The sequence below is a fragment of the Syngnathus typhle genome, linkage group LG17, assembly GCF_033458585.1.
Source record: "Syngnathus typhle isolate RoL2023-S1 ecotype Sweden linkage group LG17, RoL_Styp_1.0, whole genome shotgun sequence".
Classification (NCBI taxonomy): Eukaryota; Metazoa; Chordata; class Actinopteri; order Syngnathiformes; family Syngnathidae; genus Syngnathus; species Syngnathus typhle.
The window spans coordinates 5,775,860-5,793,203 of record NC_083754.1 but is presented as its reverse complement, the minus strand read 5'-3'; the positions used below and the strand labels follow the sequence as shown (position 1 = coordinate 5,793,203).

Sequence of the window (17,344 nt, the reverse complement as noted above, 5' to 3'; positions counted from 1 at the left end):
TCAAATGAGTCTTGCAGTTAGTGAAAGGGTTCAAATACACGCTGGTATATCCTATCGGACCTGTCTAGTCTTTTTTTTTTTTCGAAAGTAAGCTTTTATTCAATGTTTAATAGATATCATATTGCTAAATAGAAAAAATAGCATTAAAAATGGACTGCGGAAAATTACACGAGAGATTTTCCCAACCTATTCCATGTATTTTTTATGCAACTCGTTTTGTCAAATTGTACTTAGTCAAACTTTCTTAGCATGTGACGCATGTTTTTTTTTTTTGGGCAGGGAAACAACCCCCATAGGACTAGTTGGGTAATGTCTCAAGGTTTTATTCATAAAACAGCCTGGCACTAGCTAAATACCATCACGGGATTTATGTGAGTTGGAAAGCGGCTTCGCCCATCACGCGTCAACATCGGTGGCCTAAGATGTGGAATAGCTGACATTCAGGCTGCGTCGTCAGACCCATCAAGCATTTTTTTAGATTCGGCTTATTAATTTGACAGTTGGGAAAAAAAAAGTGCCTGGTTGTCCCACACCTGCAGCGCACACATTGGCCTGTTTGATGTTGCGGTGAGGTGGCCCTCTAAAAAAAGTGCTTGGCTGTCAGCATGTTGTGCTCGAGCGAATCCGCAGCAGCCTCTGTGTGTTTGTGTCTGTGCAGCTCTGTTTATATGCCTTGCTTTTGTATTGCAGCCTTCATATAAATGCTCTATCCGCTAAAACAAAAACAGAAAAAAAAAGGAGCTTGTTTAGTCTGGAAACGGCGGTGATCCGTAAAGGAGAGAGCTGCCAACAAAGCACCTTCGGTCAGCTGATGTTTTCCAGCTCCAGCATATTATTACTTTTTTTTTCTTTTTGAAGTAAGCTCACGCGCCCTTTCAAGGACGGCCGGGTAGAGAACAAGCTCATTACTTTTTCATGACATCCACCGTCTTTAATCAACGTCAGAGACTTACTTTCCTCGGAAACTCACTCTCTTCCCCTCGAACTCAACTCGGAGCTTTCGCTCTCGTTAAAAGTCTTCTTGCTTGCGCTGTGTCGAATTAGCTGTACTTCTACTGAACTTCCTCTACGTCTTTGAGTAAAAAAATAATAATAAATGTGGCTGAGTAATACTTTTAAAGCAATGGATATTTGAATACAAATAGTGCAGCAACACAATAAACATACATTATAGAGCAATACTCACAGGCATCCATTCTTTATCCTCTGCAAAGAATGACAACTTTTGTAGTATAATGACCACTTAATTAATAAAACCGGTGACAAACAGATTATTTTTACTGAATATTATATCATGGAATAAAAAAAATAAAGTACTATTTTCCTTATTATATATTATACTTTTTTGGAGATGGCTGGAACGGATTAGTGGCATTTCCATTCCTTTCAATGGGGAAAGCTGATTTGAGATATGAGTGTTTAGGGTTAGAAGCCTGATCACAGAAAAAAAAAAGATTTGCATCTCAAGGCACCCCAGTATTGTATTATCTAATTTTATTTAGGTTTTAACAGATTTGTTTATGACAGTTAACATGTAGCTACACAAAAGGTTGATTAATAGCAAATAAGTACACAATGTAGGTTTCAGAACGTCGATGTATCCAGGGAAAATTGGGCATTTCCCAGACAGCTATTGATCGGCATGATATTGTGCAGTCGTCCCAAATGTTGTGACTGATGGCTCCACGTCCTCAATAGAAAGGAAGTACGAGGAAGCCTTTGAACAAGGGAACAAAGAGCTCCTGGACTCCCGACCCGTTGATGTGTGCGTCCGAATTCTGTGTGTGCTGGGAAAAGCTGGAGGCCTCCGCAGTGTGGAGAATTCAATTGGAGAACCTGTGCTTGTTCAAGGGAGCAGAAGACAGCAGGGGGGGAAATGTTAACCATCTTTATGGGCAATAAACAGGACATGCATCTTCCGCTCGATGGATGCTGATGACCTCTGGGCGTCATTGAGTTAACAACGAGGAATCTGGTCTTCTTCAAGTGACATCGCGGAAAAAATAAAAATCCCTCAGAGGTTCGGAAGATGAAAAAGCGCAGAACAATCCTCCTGTGTCATGTCTTCATCTTGTTATTCCTTCCAGGAAACAGAGTGGCTCTGCCTTGTCTCATTCCAGTAAAAGCTCCTGACGCAAATGTGAACTCTCATACAGGAATATCTCAAAGGCCTCGAGATGAGGTAGAGAATGTACAACTTGAAAGTCACATTAGGGAAGGTCCCAAAACTCCCCCGCTATAATCAACAAAAACCCAGCAAAAAGACAAATTTGAGCTACACTTGGGTGTTCTTTTTTTTTTAACAATGCAGAAAGCCCTTGCGGTTATTAACGAATAAATAGCAACCCACTCACCAACCGGTCTGTGTGCTTCTGCTCGACCTCTATTTGCCAGAAAGCTTAACATCCGATAACAGCACATCTGATAAGGCTTATTTACTTCATACTCTGAAAAGCCTTTACGGTAACAAACAAACAAAAAGATTTAGTTGCTGCTTAAAAAAGTTTTGGCTCTATTAAACTTGTGCCGTAAAAGTGAACATTTTTTTTATCCTAGCTCTGTTTTATAACGTTTTATGGCAAAGGTGAATTTTAAAATGACAGCTGGTTAGCTTAGCTTAGCACAGATGTACGCTGTAAAAAAAAAAAAAAAGATGTAACGCCTTCACACTGCTTTTGCTCAAAGACATAACTGTAGTCAACCATTAAAATTGTATAATTTCCCCTCCACATGGATCATTTATCAATGTCACTTTCGACTGGGCCAAATCGTTTTTTCCATTCTCCTTCACGCTAAGTGAGTTAGCTGCTATTAGCTTGGCCAAAATCTCACGGGAAAAAGATGTTTTTCAACGTGGTATAAAATGAAACAAATCCGCGGATAATATGAAACAAATGACATATTTTTAACGTTGACAATATCTTACTCAAATCAAACTTGGATCAAAAAAGTACCGTTTTTTTCCATGTATAATGCGCAAAATTTAACGAATTTATTGTCCTAAAATTTGGGTGCGTATTATACATGGGTACAGGCTTTTTTCCAGCATCAACATGCCATTTTTAGGGTGCGTATTATACATGGGGGCGCATTATACATGGGAAAAAACGGTATTTAGTTTCGCTACATATGCCGCCCACATGTAGTGTGATCAAAACTTTGCTCGTTTGTTGTGGCGCGCGGCCCATGTTGTCGACGTGCCACCAGATCTGGCTAAGAACCGCACTTTCTCTCACATTTATCTTTCCACACCCTTGCGGTGCACCCACCGCTCACCAGCGAGGCAAAATCCAGATGCCAAACCACAGAACAGGACCACATGTTTCACATATCGTACGAGGTAAACGAATCCCGTTTTTGTACAACCGTACCTAAAATGCATTAACATGTTTCGTTGAGGCAGACAACCAATGGCGAGAACGCAAGTGAAAGCAGGCATCCGATTGGCCAAGGGACAGGATATGAAGTTTCAAAATGTCGGATTAAAAAAAAAAAATGAAGCTAAAAGCAGTGACACAGGTTGGGTTGCTGCACAAACAAAAAACGTTGTGCACTTTTCAGAGTGGTCGAGTCAGCATGCACTCAGACGTGTGCGTCCCACTCCGGCTCCAGCCTTTCAGCCGCCCCCTTTGTGGGCCCCTTTTTACCCTGTGTCTCCTGCTTTCCATTGTTCTTGTGCGCTCTTATCAGCTGCGCAGGCTCCAGCCTTCCTCACCACAAACATCTTTCTGCCTCGCTCCCTGGAAATAATAAAATAAAATAAAAAATAAAAGCTTCAACACCATGCTTAGCGAAGGAGTTTATTTTCCCACCCATCTTGCGGACTTGGAGCCAGAAAATTAGCACATTTATGAAAGCGTGTGCTGTGTATTTTAGAAACCTCAAATAGGTGTTGTGTCACCGTGGCCACCCCAAAAATAAAACTATAGCTACGCCCATGGTGTATCATAAAAAGAAGACACAAAAGTTGTTACAATCTTGTAAACGTTTGAGTCAACATGATTTTAACAAATGATGTCAAAAGCCACCTCCCATGACCAAAGCTGAGTTGGAAAAGCAGGCTTTAGCATTTTTGTCCAAGAAAGACTGAATAAATGAAAACGGGCTTCGCTTGGCCTTGGGGGATCAGATAAGCGTTGAATCCAGGGAGCGCGTAAGAGCTCCTTCCGAGGCCTTTTGTTTTCTCACCATATTGTTGGCCTTTCGTCAAGAGCGATGCTTTTTATTATCCCCTTGTGGCCATATTAACCACACAGAATGATGACGATGGGATCGGAGTCTAGGGCTACAATATTTCCCATCGGATGTATATCACAAATGCAACAGACCACCCGTGCGACATAGGAGGCACAACTGTGTTTACCTTTTGCGTAATCTCGCGTTTTGATGTTGACAGATTTGCCAGCGTGAGGCTCTGTAATAAAAGCAGGATGATTATCTCCACCGAGGCACGCAGAAAGAAAAGCTATCATTATATCAATGCAAGCTCCCCCAAGGCCATATCTGCAAACCTGCTCAAAGCAACTATGTGGTGCAATTAAAAGGAACACAGAGTGCTTCATCCCAAAAGTGTTGATTAGCAATAAGCTTTTAAATGCGAATGTGAATCCTCATTTAAAAAAAAAAAAAAAGATGCATTTTAGAGCAGCCAAACCCAAATACAATAATTTCTCACCAAGAACTATTTATAACAAAATTGCTAATCAATTTTATGGCCAGGGTTTGTTTTATTACTTTAGCTAATGCTAAATGCTATCAATGTGCTCATCATTATTCAATCTTTTTAGTCCATTCCAGCCGTACCAAAATATATTTTTGAATCAATTTTCAATAAGAAAGAATAGACTGACTAAATCTTCCATCGATTTCAATGCGAGGGGGACCAAGCCCCTACGCCCCCCCCATTTTGACCGCCACTGCTTCAACCATTATATTTCAGTAAATCTCAAAGAGAAATCCATGTAAATCTCAATCCAGATGACTCAGTCTAAGCGGAATCTCAACGTGCGTCATTCAATATTTGTCAGGTTTCGCCCCATGCGATCATCTGTCCGAGCGCCACGCGTTGTTGTCGCCGGAGGCCCCCGTTGGGCGGACGCGGAACTGCCGGTCCGGTCGGCGCTGCCAAATAGCAAGCAGGCATCTGGATTTAGTTTCACTCCGCTGGGGCCCGGCCTTCGGCAGATGGTGTTAGCCAAACAAGCGAGACATAGCGCTGATTGGAAGCAGAGGGGCGGGGAATCTCACACTTGCACAAAATGATAAAGTCTATCATTTCATAAGTGAGGCTACCTTTTTCAATTTCAAGTCAAATTAGGACTTTATCTGCATTAGCAACTTCTATTTTTTTTTTTTACAATTTCTTAATTGACTTTTTTCCTTTTCTAAAAATGACTTTTTTTCTCGTAAAATAAATGTTTTTGCAACATTGGCTTTATCAGATTAATAACATTTTAACTTTTCTTGTTTTTGTTTTTGTTTGGGCAACTTTTTTTTACTCATATTATATCTTCTTCATAGACATTGACAGGGGAGTTTTTTTTTTGTTTATTTTACGACTTAGTGACGATTGATCGGCATCGGTTTGTGTCTAGAGCAAAACAAGGGAGACGCCATTTCACTTTGGAGTGTGTTCAAATCCTCAAGGGAAAACAATGCAATTTGTTCCCTTCCGTTATACTGGGAGAGCCAATACTGAACATGCAGGCAAGTGGCCCATATGAAGAAAGGAGAAAAGAAAAAAAGCGGAAAATTCTCACATTGTTGTTCTCATGCCTCGTAGTCTCCCTCTCAAGTCACAAAAGTCAAAAGGACCCCCCAGACCCCCAATACAGTAAGTGCGTACCACCCACCGACCCAGGCTGGGACTTTCTGCAAACGTGTTCTCTCACATTCATTAAGCGCACATGAAAAGAAAGCACATTATGTTCTGTACAATGCACAACTTAACTGTCTAGTAAGTTAATACACGGAATCAAAGGTGGGGGGCACGCATGAGACCCTTCGTGTGAAGTTTCTGGAAAGGGTCCAAGTCTGAATTCAGCATGGGATAACGAATTGACGCTTTTGTTTTGTCCAGTCTGTGGTGTGTCTTATTAAGTGTTCGCAGTTAGTTAAAGTTTCAAAAGTGTGAAACTTGCACTGACCTTAAAACGAACCTCGCCACCGCATATCCCTCCGGCGTCCATGGCTACAGGTGTCTTTGTTTCACTTCAAAGAAGGGCGCCATCCAGGACCACTCGGTAGCCCCGCCAGCCGACGACCACTTGACCCTCCAAGGTCTGAGATGGGAAAAACACTTTTGTGGATTACTCGGGTCGCAATCATCCAAGGGGATCCATCAATTAGCAACAAAGAAAGAAGAAGGCAATGATGGTGGTCTTTTTGTTTGCGCACCGCTGCGACTTTGAAGGATTTTTGGCTAGGCCATTGATTACCTAAGGAAAAGGGCAACGGTGACACAGAATAAACAACATGGCCTGGTCAAAATGTCAAAGCCCTTGCGACTGTGTCTGCTGGTATGCCAGATGAAAATTTTATCAAATAAATTTTATTTTTTAAAGTCATTAACAATTTATTAACAGCATGGAGAAGAGACAGATTTTTGTAGGTTTATAATGACTGGAACGTCACTGCTAATTTTTGTTAGCCCATCTATGGCGTTTCACAGTATATGTTAGCATGAAGCTAGCCCCGAACTGTAAAGAAAGACCCCCCCCCCCCCAATGTTCCGCATTGCTGAGTTTATCCCAGTGTGGCGTGATGACAGCACACATTCCTGTCTTTTTGATCTTTCATGGAAAGCCATTTTCAGGTTTTAAGCCGTCAGATCAACATCTCGCTTGACGAAACACACTGTACCTTTTAGCCAATTAGTTTTAGAATGTTCAAGGATCGAACGAAAAGTACGTTTATCTGGTACAAATTCCAAGCCTAGGGTGGTTTGAATTTCTACTTGAATTCCCATGTTTGTTTGCATAAATACAACAAATCTAGAAAATCTTGGACCAAATATCCAGAAAATAGCAATGCTACGCTAGCATTAGCACAGTTAATGAGATAATGATAGCCACGGCTCCATTTCCTAGCATAACTTTTCGTAATGGCGTCACTTTGAATATTTATGTTTTAGGGGCAGAGTCAAACGTCAAAAAGAGCTATTTTTTATTTTCTAGAAAATTAACTTACCTGTTGAGCAGAAATGTTGCTAATCACGCAGCACCTCAGGATCCTAGCTTGTTTGCTGTAACAAAAAAGTGTTTTTTAAACTGCAAACTTAAGTGCGGTATTTTGTCACGTCCCACCACAGTATTAAAGGTCAAGACTAGTCAATGAGCTATGTGTGCATTTCCAACACAACTGATTGTTTGTCTAAGACCGTGATAGTCATTCTATCTAATCAAGTAAAACAAACGGGAGGCTGTTTTTATTCTAAGGACATTCAGTACAATGGCTGAACAAACTTGCAGCCCTCTTGTTAGGCCGTACAGCGAGTACTGTGCAATGCAGCCCTCACTGTACTGATAGCAATGCGGCCTCGGTTCGAGACGCGACGGCGGACCTAGCTGAGGCTGGCGGCCGGCCAAGTCCCAGTTAGCATTCCTCTGATGCACACTGTCCAATTTTGTCCGCTTACTCGGACACACAGAAAACACAAAAGAGCTGCTGTGTCGGGGCTCCCTTCAGGGCCCCAGGGGCCTCGTTGCAGGTGTTTACGTCGGTGGGTCACAATATTAGGTACACTTGCACAGACTAGAAAAGCATGAACAAGGTGATTGACATGAGTGGAAGATTTTCTTTTTTTTTTTTTACTTTAGTTTTTCATTTTAAAGATTCTTATGGCAGCTGTATCATAATACACTATCACACAAAATCATTAAAAAAATAAAATGAATTTGTAAAATTGAGGCATTTGACTTGGAGTTTTACTTGAAGTTTTAATATCTTTCTTTTTAAAAAATTAAAAAAAAAATGACGATAACTTCTAATTTAATGTTTCTATGCAGCATTGTTTTTATACACGATCGCTTCCAAACGAGACTCAATACTGCCACCTGCTGGCAAAGGTATTTTTTAAATTTCCGAGGTTAATGATCGGAGTCCACACGTTAGATCACCATCAACGCCACTAATTTTTGAATATGTGTCAGCAGGACGATAAGTTTACAGCCGTCTGCAAATGACCCCAGGGTGGAATTTTGGACACTGCTGCTTTTTAAATTCGTCCAGGAGACATGTCCCGACTCTTCTTGTCTCACACGTTGTCATGTTTGCTTTTAGTGTGTATGTGTGTGTGTCTTCCCGAGGGGCTGCTGTGGCATTACAGCAAATAGTAAAGGTGTATTAAAGGTCAGTAGATGGAGTGCGCAGATTTGATGTCACAGGGCATGGTGCAAATTAAAAGTCAAACATTAAAAAAAAAAAAAAAAGTTTCAGGCCATAAAAGAAATAATTGCCAAAGTACTAAAAGCATCAACTCTAGTTGAAATGTAAACACCATTTTATTTCAAGTCCATTGACAGATCTCCAATAGTTTGATCATCTAATAAATAGCAACACAAGCTTTTTTTTTTTTTACACGATTAAGGACGAATAATTCACTGCAAGTATAACAAGGTGCGTTACCCACAAGACGCCTTCGAACCCACCAGACTTGACGTTATTTCTTGTACCAACAGTTTCCAAATAAAACGTGCCCTCAATTTGTGTTGTGTTCAACCAAAATGGAAGTTCGTCTCCTCTTCCATAGCAACTTCACTCAAAAAAACACACAACACTGCACAAAAGTTTACGCTAAGAGTTTACAACACCATCAAAAAATGCTGTCAGTGCAATTTTTGTTTTGTTGACCTGCTACACTTTTTCCTCCCTCATCATCATCTTGTAAGTGAGATGTCCTTGTAAATGCTTTTAAAGAAATGCTTCGATGTTTTGTTTGTTTTTGGCTGCTATCTATTCACATACAAACGTGCTTCAAGTTGTATTCTCGCTAATATTGATGCAACAATTTGTTTGTGATCAACCGATAGAAATGCTGGAATGATTTTAGTCGGACATTGAATAAAAAGTTCATCACCGTCTTACTGTAAAATGATATTCCCCCCCATCGAAGGATTTTAATATTGGTATTTTTTTTAGTACTATTGTGTGTTCTGTATAATCAGTAATGCGTTTTATTTATTTTGTATATTTTTATTTGACCATTTTATATTTAAATCTTCCATGTGCAAATTTGGTTGGTCAGTGCCCACGACAATTTGTTACAAAAAACATTTCTAAGCGATTTAGATTTTGGCATATTAACCAAATGAAGAATACAAAGCACAATTAATTTTCTAAAAGAAATCATCATTTGCAAAAAATTAAATAAATAAATTACTTTTTGGACAAAATCTTACTAAATTCTCATAACAGTTAGCAGTCACTAGTTAGCAGTTGACATCCACTATTTTAAGTGTAGTATACTAATTAATACAATACAGTGAACAAATACGACTCAAAGTTGAAGAACGTTCAACCCTCCCAAGTTTTGTACCCTGAGCTTCCTTCCGCTTACCATCGGACACCCTCCAAAACTGCCACAAACACACGTGAGGTAAAGATTCAGACTTTGACTGAGTGCTACTTCCACAAAATAGTTTGGAATTCAATATCAAATATACGACAGAGAACGTTACAAAAAATAGTCACAGATACTTTTTTTTTTTTTCCTAAAATGGAGTTGAACTGAGACAGAATCGGTTTGCACAGTGACTCTCTCGTAATTTCTCATTTTGGTATAGATACTAAACGAACGATAATATTGTAAAAAAACAAACGACAACCCAAAAATTGTAAACATGGTACCGGTACAAGAGCACAGGTGGCGACACTTGGTCAGAGAACATCGATACGAGTTGGCGCAGGGATTTTTTTTTTTTTTTTACTCCTCCTCCATGGACTTCTCAATCTCCTTCAGCCTGCGGACAAACTCCTGAGCCTCCCTGTCGCCCGCCCGAGCGTCCAGCATCCGCATGATCGGCTTCTCTGTAGGGCGAGAAGCAAAAAAAAAAAATCCATGATGCTATTAAAACCTTTGACAGCGAGTTTGAACAGCGGAACATTGGGAAGGAGATCATCAGTCTTTGCCGAGTGTTTGAGTACCGACCGCTGGGCTTGCTGCGAGACAGGTGGAGGATGAAGGGTTGCACGCTCTTCCCGGCCGCCGTGGCGTTGGGCCTCCCTGGCCAGCAGAAATCGCTGAGCGGGGCCACCGCCTCGCCGGCGAAGTCGTTAGTGGACAGCCAATCGTAGTCCATCACGGTGAAGGTCAAGCAGGCGAATCGGTGCCTGTACTGCTCGGGACTCACGTGGCTGCGCCGGTGGGATTGAGATTTTTTTTTTTTTTAATATGGAATGCCGCATTTTTCATTACTTTTCAAATGACTCCTCTTAATTACTTTCTATGTTAAATCCTATAAATCCATGTCATGTTGCTAATAAAAGGTGAAGCGAAAGGTATGGCGGGGGCGGGGGTGACTTGGGCGACCTTTGCGAAGAAGAAATGGAGCGGTGAAGCAATAGCAATCCCCGAAGCACATAAGCCACCCTGGCGTGACCTTTTACATGACACGAGCGGGAACAAGCACTCACAAGTAGAAGAGCTCGTCGAACACGGGGTGCAGCGTCTTCAGCTTCACCTGCGTGCGCTGGCTCTTGGCCAGAGGGAAGAGGTGGTGGGGGCAGAGCTCCACGATGACAAAGGGGTCGCTCAGACCTGACGATTGAAGTGTTACGCTAACGATTAGCTTATCTGCTAATTTTTTTCAGTCTCATAAGACTCCCCTACTTAGGACAACTTTTACCATTCGCATCCAACGCCATGATGTCAGCGGCGTGCAGGATCTCCACGGTCAACCTCTGCTCGGGAGCGTCGTAGTAGCACTTGACGCTGATCCGACCGAAGCGTGTGTGTTTGAGGGTTTTCTGCAACGCACACACATTCACTTATTGAGGAAAAAGTTCAACTTTCTTTTCTTTTTCTTCCCCATCTGATAATAACATCGAAGCCATAGAAGCGTACAATGAGAACAAGTGTCTGGCGTCCGGATCGATGCCCGGTGAAGCGGAATGTACCTGCAGGGAGATCTTTTCCAGGTAATACTGTTCAATCAACTCGAAAGAAGAACACTTGTTCAACTTCAGCTCCTCCTCCAGGGCCTTGGAGGGGGGGGGAGGGAGGATGAGGTCATGTTTGCAAGCGAGGACAAAACACATAAATGTTCTTAATGTTACAGAAGCAAAAAAATGTTCAAATTATAAACAACCATTTTCATCATCTATACATTTACCACAAAAAGAAATCACCTTGTAGTCTCCACTCTTCATATCCTCAAGGGACAGACCGTTTCCCTGGAGGAATTCCAATAAGGTCTGCAAATATGAGAAAAAGCCCGAAAATGGAGCGACATATTCGCTCGCACAATTCACACGTCACGATAAAACCGCCCTGACCTCGACAGTGTACTGGAAGCGGTTGTAGAACTCCACTTGAACGCCTCGGTTCTCCGCGACTGAATCCAGGATCATGCGCAACAGCAGCTCCCACAAGCTCTGCAGAACCCTGACGGGTCAAACACACGACACATCTTGAGACGTGTGTCACTGGAGGGGTCAGAAATGTTGGGAGCTCTAGCTCCGCCCCCAAGAGCAGTTTGCTGTAATTCTTTGACGGGAGAACGTCAGTGAGATACGTTTTCATTTGACAAATTTGTATGAAATGTCTCTTTTAGTATAATCTCACTTTTGCATTAGCATTATGGGCTATGATTCTGCGCTACCTTTGCAAATAATTGGCAACACACACACATGCACAGGGGGGAAAAGCAATTCAACAGAAGGTATAATTATAAATCATAATTGGTATGCTAATCACACATTGTGCCTGTTTGGAGAAAAATATTTAGAGGAAGGAGGCACGTGGGAGGCAGTAATTACCGAGTGAGGTTGTCCTTCACCAGCGCATCGGTGAGGATGACCACCGTCTCCTGCAGGTACTTCATGAGGGGGTCCACGGCCTGGTCACGACAACGTGAGTGCACGCGAGTCATGAGTGCACACGCGTGTGGTTATAAATTGAAGCAAATTGACCAGAGGGCTTACGTCGTCGTTGTTGATGGAATCGGGGGACAAGCTGATGTGTTGGATGTAGCGCCGAAGCTCCGGCACCATCTGTGGCAATAGAAATAAATATTTGAAAAATATATACTGTATAATATATATATAATATAGAAATATAACAATATATAAATATTATAAATATATAAATAATAATAATATATAAATTTAATATAAAAAATTGAAACATAAATATTTGAAATATATATATAAATATAATAGTATATTCATATATATATGTAAATAATTATAATATATAAATATAATATTAAAGAAAAAGGTGTGGTCGCACCTTGTCCGTGAGTAGCGCGATGAGGCGTTTGGCTTCCCTTTGCAGGTCCAGGTCCACGTTGAAAAGCTGCCCGTTGAGGGCCTTGAACACCTGCTCCTTGCCCTCGGCGCCGCACGACTCCTCCATGGCGCGCTCCACGCCTTGCCAGCCCAGGTCGCGGGGCAGGTGACCCAGGAAGACGCGTACGTGTTCAACATCATTGAGGGCCACACACAGCTAAGCGGGAAGCGAGGAAGAGGAGCGAAGGAGCCGAAAAAGAGAGAGAGATAGGGCGGAGGTGGAGAATAGGCTGAAGGAAAAGAAGCAGGGCTACAAAGAGGGCAGGGTGCCGCTGTGAATGACCGACAGGCAACTTTTTTTTTTTTGTGTCAACACAACACCGTTGTCTCGTCGTCCTGCTGGCACGGCGCGCGAGGGGTCCTGGCTGCCATTTAGCGTCACACGTCACCGAGCCTCACTACGGGCGTTACCTGAACTATGAAGCTCTTGTGGTCCCGGCCCAGCTGGCTCCTCTCAATCTTGCGCGTGAGCATCTCCGAGTAACACACGGCCTCGTTGCAAAAGTTCTGAAACAAGGATTAGTGAAAAATCGGGTGAAAAATCTGAACATAGAAATGATGAAAGATATTTATTTCATTTATTACGTCGGTCAAGCGGGTGACAAAAATGAAGGCGCCAGCGGAGTCCGGCCAGGCCAGCTGGAGCCAGATGTCTCGGACATGTCGGAAGCAAGATGTGACTTCCAGCGCAGAGGAGCTGTGCTTGTCCTGCTGCACCGCTTCCATCTGAAAACCAACAATCGATAGTTGTATCGCCATGGTTACCGCACTCGAGGACCGATAAATCCCGGGCAGGGCGTCTTGCCTTATCCGTCTCCACCGCTTTGCAGATCCTGTCGCACGACCTGTCGTGAACGATCTGCAGGAACTTGTGAATGGACGACTTGAACCAGTCGTGGAATCCCGTCAAGGCTAACATCTTTGCATCCCTGCGGAGGAGCACGATGAAGAAAACATGACAAAAGTATTGCGACACCACTGGCAAACTTAAAGGAAGCAACAGACTTGAGAGGAAGAAACTCCCGGAAGCCTTTGAGAATCTTCAGGGACACGAAAAGTTCAAAGACGGTCTCGCCCGTTGTCTGCGTCAGTCTGGAACTTTCTTGCTCCAGAGTGCCGCAAAGCCTCTCCATGGCTACGTTGACATCATCAGCCACCTACAATACAAAAAATAGAAAAATATTTCTCAATAGTTTGTTTAACCAGTTCTCAAGGACAAAATTAAACATTTGCCGTGTCACAGTGCCAGTTGCAGTTGTTGGCCAGCAACTAGCCGTTAGCCTTTAGCTAGCAGTTTAATATACGCTGGCAACATAAAAACCCGCCTGAGATAGTTTCCAAACAATGCAGGAACCTCCTGGCAGTTTTCTACCACCAAGTTGTCACATTTCTTTTGTTTCCTTAGCATTTTAACGGCAAAATGCTAACGATGACTTCACATGTCTCCTTTGAAAGAGACGATTGTGAAGACTTACCAACTTCTCCAGCTGCCTGTAGGACACGCTGAAGAAATCCACTTTGACCGCACTATTAGAACAAAAGAAACACCAGGAGGTGAACATTAACGGATGTCAATTCAAGCAAAAATAGTTTCAGCTTCGGTTGTACCTGTAGAAGAGTTTGTTGTAGATATTCTGAGCTCTCTGAACATCTGCGCAGACGGCATCCACCACCGCAACCATTTTTTTCAGATGCTCCTCAAGCGACTGCAGAATTTTGACATTCATGACAACACTCAGTCCAAAAACAAATCTAAGGAGTTTTCCTCTCGCGTGCACTCACCCCATCCTCCGGCTTGTACTGGGCAATTAGACTCTCATACCACTCCGAGGTTCCTTTCTGCCATTTCAAGTAGTCGGTGATTAGAAGTGAGTTCAAACTCATTAGGAGGACTCCCGCGAGTCGTAATTCCACTTTCACTGTTGTTACCTTCACGGCGGATGTGATGTCCAAGTCCAGCTCGTTCCGTAGAGGGCAAACGGTCTTGAATGCCCGCATGTTCTGCATGTAACCGATTCCCCTGGTAAAAAAAAGACCATGACATCATCTTATTACACGTCTCATCATGGTAGCAGTGGATTTTGAGGTGATTGGGTTACTTTAACCCAATGGGGGATTTTTTTTTTTTTGGACCCAACCGATTGATGATTAAAATTTGTGCAGGCTAAAGAGTAGAAGAGTGGCGAGATGGCTCAGTGGAGAAGGGTCACGTGGGCGGCGGCGTCTCAGCGAGAAAAGGTCAGACCGTTTCCCGCCACTGCATGACGTGATGCGATGTGATGGCGGCAGCAGGGACGTTACCTCAGCATGAGCTCGTAGCGCGTAATGGCGGCGACGCTGGTGCAGGGGAAAACCTGCCGCATGTTCTTCATCAAGCACAGGCAGTGTTCTGTGTACAACCGGAAGCTGTCTGACAGCTGCCTCTCCTGGACACACCAAGCGTCCCCCCCCGTGAGACATTTTTGGCTGAACCAAAAACTTTTAATGAATGTCAGCGATGAGCTAATGAGGTGGACGTTTCCAGATGATGACCCCTCCACCCCTACCAGGTCTCCTCTCACAGAGGGAGGGTCCCACTCTGCATCGATAGCCCTCAGGAGGCGCAGCAGCAGGGAGTAGCACACCCGTTGAGTTCGATGGTGGCCGCTGTAGCAGTGCCAGCGACTGAGGCGGAAATGGCAACCTTTTAGCACGTTAGCTGCTGTTTTGTTTTCATTCTCTTACAATAGAAACTCACATAATAGCCTGTTGGAGACGGGTGAGGTCCGTTTGCACGGCGTGGTGAGTCAAAAACGTCCACGCCGGTGGGCTAACCTGCCCGTTCCAGTTGTAGGGCTCACGCTAGCAAAAAAAAAAAGATGTCAAATGTATCAAAGCACGAAACTCGATTGAACCAACTCACCTTGACGTGAGCGTGCTCATATTCAACAATTTGACTCAGCAGTTTCTTGTGGACGGACACGTTGGATTCTTTCTTCGACAGCGTCGTGTCTCTCTGAGTCGGAAATGAAAGCGTGAGCGCCTTCCTGGAAATGAGAGGCAGATGCTCGTACCTGGCTGGTGAAGAGCTGCAGTATCAGGTGACATTCGCCCTGCACTTTGGAGGCGCTCGATCGGGGCTCCAGCTTGAACCAAGTGTCGAAGCCGCCGACGGGAATCTCCTGGCAGAATGGTAAAAATGAGCAATATAAATTGGAATAAATACTCTTAATTCCAAATGTTGGAACTTTTTCTCACGCTTAAAGAGATGTTGAGGCATCCCAAGAAGTCGTCTACGTTCTCCTCGGAGCCGGATGACGACGATCCGTTGGCGCGCACCGATTTCGCAATCTGCTTAAAATACCTTTCAGAGCGGTAACAGTTTCAGTTAAGCTAGCCAAGCCAAATTTAGAATACTACTTTTTTCCTGCTGTACTATTTTTACATAAAAAAAAAAAATCCAAGCCAGAAGAATCAAAAATACCTTCCCATTCCTCGAAGTCCGCTGACTTCATTGAGTTTTTTGCAGGCCTCGGCCACCGAGACGTCGTCATCGTGATCCCTGGAGAAGAAACAGAGAGTTCTTTCTCTTTGCAGTCACAAGAACATCAATAATCAAATCTCAAGGAAAGTATCACAACAAAACAAAATGAATCATACCAAATGTCCAAATGTAGCAAGTCATTGTGGACGTCATCAATTTCACTGTGAATAGAAAAACAGAAGATCCTTTTTGGACTTTTTCCAAGTGATGTCATCACCAGCATCACAAAAATGTCCAACTCACAAGACAAAATGCTCATCCCAGACCGGATTGAGGGTCTCCGGCTTGACCTCGGTGACCTGGATGCACCTGGCGGGCAGCGCCTCCTTGGTGCTGGAGCGTTTCTCCAGTTTCTCCTTCCTCTTTCTGAAGCTGAACTTCCTCTCCTTCTTGTCCTCGGGCTCCCGCGGGCTTTGACCCTCCAGGATGCCCAACATGCAGTAAGGGTCGCTGTAGCCTGCGCAACACGCAACAGATGCTAACGTCGAACGCTACAATTTCAAACTGCCAAGAAGTCCTGCTTTGGCCGTGATTTTATTTTTTTATTTGCTGCTCACATGCGATAAATATTTATTCAGAATCAACTGCGCACTTGTACAGAAATGACATGCTATTAGCAAATGAGAGGAAAAATAATTGAGTATTTCGTTAAGTGCGCTTCAAAAGCTTTTCAGAGGAATAATGGAGGTTAAATTGGCTTCGGGCAGAGGGAGGTGATTCAGTACTTGAAGTGTCTTACCATTGGCGTCCTTAGCCAGCAGGTTTTTGGCTTTCAAGACAGAAGCTCTCAAGGAGAATGTAGCTCTCTGTAGAAGAAATTCACCAATAATTGCAACCATGATAAAGGAATTCTTCGGCATCTCACCTTGGATTCTTGCACTTTCTGGAGTATGATGTCATGCTCCTCCTCTCCCATATCAAAAACCTTTTTTTTGAAAACAGGAGTAATTATTTTTTTTATGAAGTCCGGTCTGGCCGTGGTATTACCTTCAGCAGGTAGGCAAAAAGTTCTTCGTCACTCGTCACGTGTTCCGATGAAGGCACGCCCACTCGGTTGACCACCGTGTACACGGCTTCCTCGTACAGCAAGTCCAGCTGAGGAACAAAACGTAAAATATTCACGATTTTAATTGTTTTAGTTGTTTTCAAGCGAAAAAGGGGGAATCAGACCTCCGTCCTGCTGATTCGGTCCTGGATAAAGGCCTGGTCCACATGTTCTTGTGGTGGTGGCACGGTACAGGCTCCTCTTTGGCACTGTGATGGGAACAGAGAATCCTCGTTGGACGAATATACATGAAAGTTCAATATTTCATT

At 43.2% G+C, this 17,344-nt stretch overlaps 1 protein-coding gene across 2 annotated transcripts in view; it reads right to left on the bottom strand.

Annotated features, from left to right (window-relative positions):
- Nucleotides 1–8,482: 8,482 nt before the first annotated feature.
- Nucleotides 8,483–17,344, bottom strand: part of baiap3 (BAI1 associated protein 3) — a 21,391-nt gene continuing 12,529 nt past the window's right edge. For both annotated transcript variants that reach the window (XM_061302538.1, XM_061302536.1), the window contains 31 exons: nucleotides 17,201–17,284; nucleotides 17,018–17,125; nucleotides 16,896–16,955; nucleotides 16,770–16,836; nucleotides 16,274–16,487; nucleotides 16,147–16,191; nucleotides 15,971–16,048; nucleotides 15,745–15,850; nucleotides 15,561–15,668; nucleotides 15,410–15,502; nucleotides 15,245–15,348; nucleotides 15,054–15,171; nucleotides 14,809–14,933; nucleotides 14,437–14,527; nucleotides 14,290–14,346; nucleotides 14,116–14,213; nucleotides 13,983–14,034; nucleotides 13,513–13,664; nucleotides 13,313–13,436; nucleotides 13,093–13,233; nucleotides 12,919–13,014; nucleotides 12,449–12,664; nucleotides 12,142–12,210; nucleotides 11,977–12,056; nucleotides 11,494–11,602; nucleotides 11,347–11,412; nucleotides 11,116–11,199; nucleotides 10,845–10,965; nucleotides 10,633–10,756; nucleotides 10,148–10,353; nucleotides 8,483–10,026 (listed from right to left, as the gene is read on the bottom strand). In XM_061302538.1, coding sequence (XP_061158522.1) covers nucleotides 9,923–10,026; nucleotides 10,148–10,353; nucleotides 10,633–10,756; nucleotides 10,845–10,965; nucleotides 11,116–11,199; nucleotides 11,347–11,412; nucleotides 11,494–11,602; nucleotides 11,977–12,056; nucleotides 12,142–12,210; nucleotides 12,449–12,664; nucleotides 12,919–13,014; nucleotides 13,093–13,233; nucleotides 13,313–13,436; nucleotides 13,513–13,664; nucleotides 13,983–14,034; nucleotides 14,116–14,213; nucleotides 14,290–14,346; nucleotides 14,437–14,527; nucleotides 14,809–14,933; nucleotides 15,054–15,171; nucleotides 15,245–15,348; nucleotides 15,410–15,502; nucleotides 15,561–15,668; nucleotides 15,745–15,850; nucleotides 15,971–16,048; nucleotides 16,147–16,191; nucleotides 16,274–16,487; nucleotides 16,770–16,836; nucleotides 16,896–16,955; nucleotides 17,018–17,125; nucleotides 17,201–17,284 — 3,300 coding nt within the window. In that variant the 3' untranslated portion in view covers nucleotides 8,483–9,922. The remainder of the gene's footprint in view (nucleotides 10,027–10,147; nucleotides 10,354–10,632; nucleotides 10,757–10,844; nucleotides 10,966–11,115; nucleotides 11,200–11,346; nucleotides 11,413–11,493; nucleotides 11,603–11,976; nucleotides 12,057–12,141; nucleotides 12,211–12,448; nucleotides 12,665–12,918; nucleotides 13,015–13,092; nucleotides 13,234–13,312; nucleotides 13,437–13,512; nucleotides 13,665–13,982; nucleotides 14,035–14,115; nucleotides 14,214–14,289; nucleotides 14,347–14,436; nucleotides 14,528–14,808; nucleotides 14,934–15,053; nucleotides 15,172–15,244; nucleotides 15,349–15,409; nucleotides 15,503–15,560; nucleotides 15,669–15,744; nucleotides 15,851–15,970; nucleotides 16,049–16,146; nucleotides 16,192–16,273; nucleotides 16,488–16,769; nucleotides 16,837–16,895; nucleotides 16,956–17,017; nucleotides 17,126–17,200; nucleotides 17,285–17,344) is intronic.